General features: G+C 44.7%; 1 protein-coding gene across 1 annotated transcript in view; it reads right to left on the reverse strand.

Moving 5' to 3' along the window:
* SMC2 (structural maintenance of chromosomes 2) overlaps positions 1–10179 on the reverse strand; it is a 95493-nt gene extending 85314 nt beyond the window's left edge. The window contains exons 1-3 of the mRNA XM_089551867.1: positions 9733–10179; positions 4341–4502; positions 462–572 (exon numbers count right to left, since the gene is read on the reverse strand). Of these exons, the coding sequence (XP_089407993.1) occupies positions 462–572; positions 4341–4502; positions 9733–10050 (591 nt within the window). The 5' untranslated portion in view covers positions 10051–10179. The remainder of the gene's footprint in view (positions 1–461; positions 573–4340; positions 4503–9732) is intronic.
* Between the last annotated feature and the right edge of the window lie 493 nt (positions 10180–10672).

The raw sequence follows: 10672 nt of genomic DNA on the forward strand, positions 1-10672 counted from the left end.
GTTTTGAAGTTGTCGCTTCAAAAATGAGAAGGAAAGTGTGTATTCCCGTTTCTGAAGTGGCAGCTTCAGTACCCTATTACTCAAATTCTGTGAGAGCCAGGAAGACAATTTCACCCTTATTGCATTCCTCGGTGTCAAGAGAACATAATGGCATACATTTCAGCGAGTTTCCCACAGCAAATTTTCTTCAAAACTCTCCGCAAAATACTCGCATAAAAAGTGCATAAGTGCTCAAGGAATTGTTTTACATGAAATTAAATGACATATTTAGAATCAGCACACAAAAATACATATTCGCTGAAGATTTCATAACTGTGACTTCATTAATAAAAATTTTTTTTTTCAAGACCAGTGTCCCCCCTTAATGCTCTCCACGTATAGTAGTAGCAGCGCTAAAAATGGCTGAACATGCTAAGCAAAGAAAGAAGGAACAGAAGAACTGCTGCAGTAAGTCCACTCACACTGTCCAATTCGGCGAGCTTGGCTTCCTTCTTCTCAATGGTCCGCTGGGCAACCTGCTTCTTGCTCTCGTACATGCGCGTGCCAGCTGCCTCCTCAATCATGGACAGGATCTGCCACGAAACAGCCGCGCTCAAAACTGGCACGACCAGGTGCCACGGAGATCTCTCTCTCTCTTGTGTTCACGAGCAGAGCTTTATTTTTTATCATTTTACAGTGCCGGCTGTTACGACTACACTCTCCATCAACGGAATCTTGCAGTCGCTGTCCACAAGAAGTGGTTTGGTTTATGGTTTACGGGCTTAACGTCCCAAAGCGACTCAGGCTATGAGGGACGCCGTAGTGGAGGGCTCCGGAAATGTCGACCACCTGGGGTTCTTTAACGTGCACTGACATCGCACAGTGCATGGCCATCTAGAATTTCGCCTCCATCAGAATTCAACCGCCGAACCAGCGTCTTTCGGGTCAGCAGCCGAGCACCGTAACCACTGAGCCTTCGCGACCCCAAGAAATGGCCTTGGACCACGTGACCAATGATATGTATGACCCACTGGTCATGTGAACACACTGTCGGTAGAGAGAAAGGGTCACGTCGAACATAATAGCTGTCCACCCCTCCCCAACCCTCCTCCCAAACTCCTAAATGAACCTCTGAAATGCGTCCTCTCGTCATAATCTCTCTCCCACATCCACACACAGCTGATGCTGGAACTTGGTTCACGTTAAAGGGTCAGTCTACTCACCGAGATGAGTGTTTAAATAATGGCATATTCTGGTAGTTGGCACCCTGTAACATCAATAACGAGGGAACTGCTCCGGGTTTAGGCAGGAATTTATATTTTATTTCGCCGTTAAAAGTTGCGTAAAAATGCATGGTGGCGACCCCAAACGTTCATTTTGTTCAAGCAGGTGGTAGTCTTTTTTTGTAGAAGCATAAGTGAATATACTACGTACCGTTTGTATGCCCCAATGTCAGAGAAACGTACGTTTTGTTCTAGTAAACTGTAGAATGCGTACCGCTCACTTTTTCTGTAAATCACATCAATATTTATAGTTATGCTTACGCTAAACGCAGGCACATTCCCACTTTTAGTTCAGCGTATGCTAGCAGAGACGCAAAAATACTTAGCCTATAGTGGCACCATCTGGTTGTCAGGACGGGAACCATTGCTGTAAACTAACCGACTCTCCACTTAAGCCTAAAAGTGGCAGAATCGTCACTCTAATTATTAAAATAAAGCAAAGTTATCACTTATACGTTTTTTTATAGGCGAAATGAGACGAAGCGAAAGACCGGCGCCCCATTTATGGCCAGTGAACACACTGAAAAAGGCAGCAACAACGAGAATTCAGTCCAAAGCTAGAGTTCCGGCCATGGAGTCCGGCTTCGACGGGCGCCGCCATGTTTGTCGCCGCGCGGCGGAAATCCAGATGGTTGCCAGATGAGACTACCATCTCACACAGATGTGTTCCCACATTGATAAATTCTATTTTAAAATGTTCTACCGCACTTCTTGGCACCACACCTGGCTAAACGGTAATTTGAGTAGAGAGCTATCGGTTGCGGCAAAGAAAATATGGCCGATAAAATTCAGTAGACTGACCCTTTAAGTGAACACCCCACCCCCTAAATAATGTTCACAATTTGGTGCTCTCGTAGTGTTCATACAGCTGCAAAACCCTATACCCTATACAACAATACCTTCAGGTGTGTGGGGCTACGAAAATGCAGCAGGACATCACTGAGTGGACACCACTGAGCAAGTGGCAGAACAAAGTGCTTCGTATGGTGAACATAGATGGCACCACTCATTCAGGTCACACAGAGCTGCGGTAGCACTGCGCACATTTCTTCACAGCCTAGGCTGCGGAACTTGTCAATTTAACCATCAGTGCTCGTGTAACAACTCTCAAGATCACTTCTTCCTTTGGAAGTTTTTCTTTGCCCTAAAGGGGTCAGGGTCCATATTCTGAAAGTGCCCGCTAAGAAGATGTGTACGCTTCAAACTGAGCCCGCCCGTTAAAGCCTCCAACGCAGATGTCACAACTTCCGGTCAATAACCTAACCCGACGTCCCTGTTAAGTGATCTAGACTGATTTTGCACTTGGCACTGTTCAGTAACTGCAGTGAAAAAATGGAACATTACAAAATTTTGAGCTAAAAGTGCTGACGATTTATACTGAAGATTCCGAGAACCGAAATATGTGGCTGCGCTTGATTTCAAAGCAATGTACACTTCTATGCAATGAGCACGATCTCAGATGGCACCGGCGATTAAGCCCTTTACTGGAACAAGAGGATGTGCCCAGTTTAAGTTACGCCCATTTGGCAGTGTTCACTTAAAGCTGCACTGAAGAGGAATCTGAACTCGTCTTTTTGCCGCGGGAACTCAATCTAAGAAACTTCGAATTATTGTTTTCTGTGTGGCCAATTTCCATAATTTAAATCGGATTAAACGTCCCGGCTCTCGCCTTTTTTTGAACTCAACCACAGAAGGCAGGAGGAGTAAACAAACCTTTAAATCAGTCCTGTGGCGGCTTGACGCTCTGTTATCGGCGGAGTGATACGTAGTGACCGGCGAAAGCAAAGAGTCCACGCGTATTTTTATTTCCGTGGGCCTAATTTGCAGCTATGTAGTCTCTGATTAGATCTATTTATCCATGGCCGCCGCGGTGGCTCAGCGGTTATGGTGCTCGGCTGCTGACCCAAAAGACGCGGGTGCGATACCGGCCGCGGCGGTCAAATTTCTTTGGAGGAGAAATTCTAGAGGCCCGTGTACTGTGCGATGTCAGTGCACATTAAAGAACCCCAGGCGGTCGTAATCTCTGGAGCCCCCCACTACGGCGTCTCTCATAGCCTTAGTCGCTTTGGGACGTTATACCCCATAAACTAAACTAAACTATTTATCCATGGAAACCTAAAAAACAAAATAAAAGGGAAAGCAAAGCTGCCACGCAACTGTCTGCAAGGCACTACATGCGTTAGATGACTCCTCCTACCGTCTGTGGCGAGTTCAAAAAAAAAAAGCTGACAGCCGGGGCATTTAATCCGATTTAAATTATGGAAATCGGCCGCACAGGACAATAATTCGAAGTTTCTAAGAATGCTTAGAATGTGTAGATCGAGTTCCCGCTGTAAGCAGACGAGTTCAGATTACTCTTCAGTGCACCATTAAAAGTGCACTGAAGAGGAATCTAACTTGTCTTTTTGCCGCGGGAACTCGATCTACACGTTCCTAGTATTCTTAGAAACTGCAACTTATTGCCCTGTATGGCCGATTTCCCAAATTAAATCGAATTAACTTCCGGCTCCCGCCCTTTTTTTTTTAATTCTCCCTCGTACGGTGGGCGGAGTCGACCAACGCGTGGAGTGCCTTTCACCCAGTCCCGTGGCGGCTTGCCGCTCTGCCATCGGCGGAGTAATACGTAGTAGTCCGTAGAAGCAAATAGTCCGCGCGTATTTTTATTTCTTCAGGCTTATTTTGCGGCTATATTATCTGCAAATGAAACTATTTATTCATGGAAACCTAAAAAACAAAATAAAGCGAAAGCAAAGCCTCCACGGGACTGGGTGAAAGGCGCTCCACGCGTTGGTCGACTCCGCCCACCGTACGAGGCAGAATTTTAAAAAAAATGGCGGGAGCCGGACATTAATTCGTTTTAATTGGGGAAATCGGCCACACAGGGCAGTAAATCACAGTTTCTAAGAATGCTTAGAACGTGTAGATCGAGTTCCCGCTGTAAACAGACGAGTTCAGATTACTCTTCAGTGCACCATTAAGGGACACTTCCAGAACACGGACCCAGCAGTCAGCTCTTGTGGAAACACTATAACTCAAGTTAATCCCGAGGGAACAGAGCAGCGAGTCGCATTAACCAACCTCAGGCGGCTTCATGTTGAGCACCTTGGTGATGCGGCCCTGCATGATGAGGAAGTGTGGGTTGTTGACGTTGAGCTGCACCGAACCGAACAGGTCTTGCACACGGTTGCTGGTCGCCGTGACGCCGTTGATGAGATACTTGTTCCGGCCGCCAACCACCACCTGCGTCCATCAACCAATAAAAAAATGCACCACATGACGAGCTTAAAGGGGCCCAGAAACACAATCTTAGTTAATTGTTTTGCCTGTTGATTGCATACAGTGAGTTATAATGCTGCTATTAGCGTCGGTAATACCGCATACATTCCGTTTTTTAATATTTTAATGTCCTCCCAAAAACAACTTCATGGTTCTGATGGTGTCGCCACACAGTGGCGGGTTTTTAGCAGCGAATATGACATCACCTGGCGCGAGCTTGATGACCGGACAAACAGTAAATATACTGCAAATTGTGTGAATAAATAGACACATTTTGTCACCTGTCTGCGTTTTATATTAGATCAACAAAAACAACTTGCTTGTCTTAGATAAAAGCCCTGCAAAGCAAGTAAAATAAAAATACACCACCAGGGGCGCTCTGGCATGGAAACGACGCTGCCAGTCTCAGCAAGAACAAGTTACAGAGAGCAGGCAACCATGGAGTGCAAACTTCCGCGACGTGCTCTGGCTGGCTGTTTTGATTGGTTGCGCCAGGTGCCGTCATTGGGAGAGCGAAATAGGAGTGGGAACCAAAATCGAGTTGAGGACAGCGTTTTGTTTGCTTGTATTTTGAAATTTCTCCACTGCATAACTCCCGTTCCTGTGCATCGATTCCTGTAATTCTTTCTATCGATTCCTGTAATTCTTTTTAAGTCAGTATCTGTGTGACATAAAGAACCCACCTGAAGTATAGCCGGCATCCCCCTAAGCAGTGTTTCGCAGCCCCTTTAAAGCCGCAGCAAAATGAAAGCAATCTCCATACATGACCGCGTAAAAATGCCAGCCAGAAAAGATTTAGAGAGAGAGAGAGACTATTTTACCGAATAACTCCCTCATATTGTTCAATTTTCTGTTTTTAAAAATGCAGTACTAAAGCTTTTGAGTGTTTCATTGTTCTGATATGGTATTTGTAATGTTTTAGAACCATTATTTACCGTGCTGTTTCCTGAAGAGCGTATGCATGTTGCAGGCGCACCGAACCCATAGTCTGATACAAGAGTGAAGCTCTGCCCACGTCGATGACCACCACGCAGAATTCCTCCGTGACAAAAAAGTTGCCCGTTGGTAATATTTTTCTTGTTAAGTGAAAAGCACATTACAAGACAAAACTATGAGGTCAAGGATTTTGATGTCTCTGACTGGTCTGATATATCGAAATAACCCCCTAACGGACACATTTTTTTTTTCAAAATGGTCTCATGATAAGCTTCTTATTTAGGTAACGAGAAAAACTTTGACCACGGTGCACTTTTTGTGATGGAGGAATTCTGTTCAGTGGTCCCGAGCTCGTAGCATCCAACTATAATATATATTTTTCCTTTGAATCTTGCGAAAAGGCTGCAGACATAAGAAAACATGGGAGAAGGCTAGTTCAACATTCAATAAGTTTCTACTGGCATGCTACAGATAAAGACTTGCTTAGAATTTTTTTTTTTTTCGCAGAGCATAAATTTTTATTTTGAATCTTTGCAATGCAGTGTGCCCTGACATACCTCGAGTGGGAAGAAAAGTTAATATAAGAAATTTAAAATTCACAAATCTGAAAAACAAAATGTCCTGACGTGCAATATGGGCCTAGGCGTGCAACAAAACAGGGTTAGAATACATCCCTAGCAGCACAAGTAATCGTCCTAGTATTGCTAATGGATGGTTTCACTCTGGTTCATTGCAGAGCCGACATTTGCCAATACGTTTCCAATATTGGGCCGATTACGTGTGTCGCTTGGGATAAAACAGTCGTGAAGAAATCTGCACCGGAAGGCGAGTACGTAGGCAGAAAACCGTAATAGAGAATAACGCCCACTGTTCGAGCATTTCCCGCAATGCATAGCCACTGCAGTTTGCCAAACAACTTTTCACAGTACCTTCCAGTCCATTTCAGCAATGAAACTTCGGGGCAGCGTAAAAAACAAGGCATACAAACAGATACAACAGGTATATAAAAAAAATTAAAAATCGCCTTTTATACTTCAGTTCTGTCTAGAAATCTAGGCGCATTACTAATGTGAAAATTATGCAAGAAGAACAGTTTTTTTTTTGTTAAAAAAAACTATAATAGTCATCATCATCATCAGCCTGACTACACCCACTGCAGGGCAAAGGCCTCTCCCATGTCTCTCCAATTAACCCTGTCCTTTGCTAGCTGTGGCCACCGTATCCCCGCAAACTTCTTAATCTCGTCTGCCCACCTAACTTTTTCAGACAGTTGAGTAAAACCCCACCATTTCATTAACGGACCCGAAAGAAAATAACATATGCAGCACGAGCTAGGAAACACAGTGAAAAATGCATTGAAAAGCGAAGCTGTAGCAGTGGACTGAACCCAAGTATTTATTTATTTGGTCATACTGTTAACCCTCAAACGAGGGTCGTTACAGGGAGGGAACAAAAACAAATACATTTCATAAGCACTTCAATGAGCAATCATGAGTCAGAGTTCAAAATTTGTACACCATTTCTCAAAAATATATCAACACCTAGCTCAAATTGTTGCACGTTCGTACTCTCCACAACATCACTTGGCAATTTGTTCCACATTTCAATTACATCAGGGAAGAAGGAATACCGGTACACATCCGTATGTGTGTTAATAGGCTGTAGTACCCTGCTGTGGTTTTTTCGGGAACCACGTTTTAGAGGCGCTTTCACATAATGTTCTTTATTTATTTTTAATGTCCCTTGCATTATCTGGAAAAAAAGTTTGAGTCTATGTTTTATTCTTCTAATTTCCAGCGTTTCCAATTCAGACTGCTGCATCATCTTTGTAACCAAGTCAGTACGGCGATACTTGGAACATATAAAACGTGCTGAAATCCGCTGTATTCTTTCTACCTTCTTTTTTAAGCATTTTTAGCTCAGCACTTTGAAAAATTCTGCATCAAGGTCTCCCCCTTTTTTTTACTATCTGCTGTGAGCAGCAACAAGCTTTTCTGAAATGTCGGAGACTGTTTGGCTCCCCCAGTTATCAGTAGTGATAGTAAAGCATGCGCAAAATGTCCTGAACATTACGTGATGGCTCTCCGCATCTGCTGAAGCAGTTGTCCGTAGAAAGGAAGCAGCGAATCTGCAGCACAAGTACATTACTGTGCTGTTGTCAAGGAGACTGCTTTAATCCAACACAATTCTCGCCTATCGTAATCTGGAACCTCATAAAGCCACAGCGGACAAGAAAAAAATGGACCAAAGGAACGAAAGCCTCGGAGCCAACCCAAACCACAACATCTCGCTACCCGCCTGGCAGCAGAAGCTGCGCGACTATATCGTTGCTAGTCTTCCAGCTGCGACGCTGCCCCTCCCCGGACGCCTGCGTGCGGACCTGGAGGGGCAAGGGTCTTCTTCTCTGGCGGAAATAAAGTTTCTTTATCATCATCATCATCATCTCGTACAGCGGTGCCTACGCACTGTCTCTCGTGGCGTAGTTTCATTTTTGCAGAGAGCACGCAAGAAGCACGAGCAGCTTTACCGTTGTCTTTGCTGTCTCCTCATCCCCACGAGGGCGACAGCACTTGAATGCCAAGCTAGAAACAAAAACGCAGCGAAAAAAAACAAAAGTATCTCCTTGCCCACCCTGCAGGCAGAGGCGTGGCATATCGGCGCGAGCGATAACGAGGCCGCACTTAAACGTTTTAATTTCCTGCATGCCCTGAAGCCGGTGCGGCGATGATGTCACAGCAATTTCTACCAGGAATGGGGAAAGTCTGCTCGGCGGGACAGCTATACACGTTGTACACTGTCAAGTTAGGTGCTCTGTTGTTCAGCCATTATCTAATCGAGTGATGGACTGTTGACAGGCGGCGATCACAGACATGGGCGATAGATCCACTGTCACCTACAGTGGGGAGATCCCTTGGGATACAACCCTATAATGCCCATTGTCACGAATTTAAGACATATCATCTACGTGCGATGCATTCATTAATAAATGCAACTTGCGTGAAAAACTTGATGTCCACATATTCCTTGCAGCCGAAGGTTTTCTGGTAAAAACTTTTTGGCATCACTATGAGCAAGCCGTCTGAAGAAGGGGGTGCAAATGTGGGACTTCAACCCAGCGCGCAACTTTTCCTCGACTCATTTTCCGGCAACTGCTTCGGGAAAAATAGGAAAAGACTTGTTAAATTAAAAAATTTACAGAGTCTGGGTCTTCAAGCTTGTTCGAGACTTCGATTTGGTCTTTCACACAACTCCAACTCGGCACACATAACAGACCAAATGCTAATTGGCGACATACCGACTTCTTAAAGTTTAGCGCCACTACCAAAATCCTTATATTTGGATTTAAATGTACGTACATTAGATGTCATACTGTGGAGGCAACTTTTTTCATTGATTCCTTCCCAGTTTGGGCATAAAGGTGTTAATCTGCCAACATCCTTTCCTCAAGAACATATTTCACTGTTTTGAGTCTGTCAAGAGCAATACGCAGATGTCAGACCAAAGGAAATTGCCTTCCAGTTAGAAAGCCTCCAGTTCTGTTTTCGAAACAACTGGAATGTCCAGCTAGGACTCTTTCCTCACCTTCATCAGATCGGCCCCGCTTTTTCTCATTCATTTACCCCCCCCCCTCTCTTTTTTTTTCTACATTCCCAGTTCCCTTTACGCTCTGAGGCATTGAATAACGCTTTCAAAACTATAAGCAATCATGGCTTCCAACAGAAAAGTTGGAAATTAGATTAATAATCTATTTCGTTATAACTGTCAGCAGGTTAGGAACTGGGCAGCACCATACCCAGGTGTTCCGACCCTGGTACGATTGGTATTTGGCAAGCCGAGGCCCACATTCAACCAACCAATCGGGAAACCAATTTACAACCTAAAAGCCCAATCTGGGGCCCAGTTGGAATCCTTGAAACCGAGTGGAATTCAAATTTCCAACTGAAAACGATTGATACCAACTTGAATGGCCAGTTGAGGCAACGTTTTTTTATTATTATTTTTTTTTCTGGGATGTACTGCAGGGAAGTTAGCGAAGTTTGCCGACGGGGTACGAAGGGTACAGGGAGCGCTTCGTGCTTGAAAGCGAGAAAGGCTACTACTTTAAACGCAACGTTGAAGATAATAATCTTCAAACAAGTCTCGGTGTTTCCGAAGATCCGGGATGCGATGATAATAACCACCACGGACTTTCTTTTGTTCTCAGACCTATAAAAATGAGAATGAAGGCAGAGAAACAAAAGAACAAAGAAAAGCCCACCTGTCTCGTGATGGTGAACTCGTCGTACTGTTCATATCCAACGGGTTTCTGCCGCGGGTCACGATTGTCGAAGGTGATTGAAACGGTCGCCTTGGTGACACCCGCTTGTCCGTTCTTGTAGACGAGCTCCTGAAGGTTCACGGCACGAACGTGCGACAAGTTGCTGATGCCAAGCACGAAACATATTGAATCGAGGATGTTACTCTTGCCGCTACCGTTAAGTCCCGTGATGGCGTTGAAGAGCGGGTCGAAGCCCTTGATGTCGACGCGCTGACCGTACGACTTGAAGCCGTCAATAGTTATACTTTTTATATGCATAGCGGCTTCTCCTTAGCCTGCCACCGAACAAAATTCAAACTGGGCCCAAGCACAGAAGCGCGATCTCAACCGCCATGAGCGCTTTTCGCGCGGCCTGCGAAAACTGGCGCCAGATTTACGGTGCGCTTCAGGGAGCTTGGCATTGCGATCTTTTTCCTTTCTGCCGACCGCACCTGTCTTTGTGGCGCTGCAGCCCGGACTCAAAGAGTTTTACAATATAATGCTCTTCGAGATTATAGCACAAGGTTGTAGTCAAAATAAATGTCTTAAAAGTTTTAGTGAGTATAAAAAAACATTTCTCAAAATGTAAGCTTTCTACTGTTAATTTTTGCTTTTAAAAAAATTCTTTTTTTATTGCGCAAATACTGTCTTGAATGTTTTTATATTTTTATTAAAACTTTTTTTGGTTTATAATTTTGCATTTTTAAAAAGTAAGCGTGAATAATGAAAGTTTATGTCACAACTTTGGCACATCACGTACAAAACCGAATCCGCGAATCCATTGCCAACGCGAGTCGTTTAAAGATGGCGGCGAGTGCGGTGCCGCTCGCTGATCTCTTAGGAAGCGCGTAGCCTGCGCGCAGCTTTCCCGCTGCCCCCGGCGCGGCCCGGGGCAGGGCCC

This window comes from Amblyomma mixtum, chromosome 1, assembly GCF_055824585.1.
Source record: "Amblyomma mixtum isolate Tamu chromosome 1, ASM5582458v1, whole genome shotgun sequence".
Lineage (NCBI taxonomy): Eukaryota > Metazoa > Arthropoda > Arachnida > Ixodida > Ixodidae > Amblyomma > Amblyomma mixtum.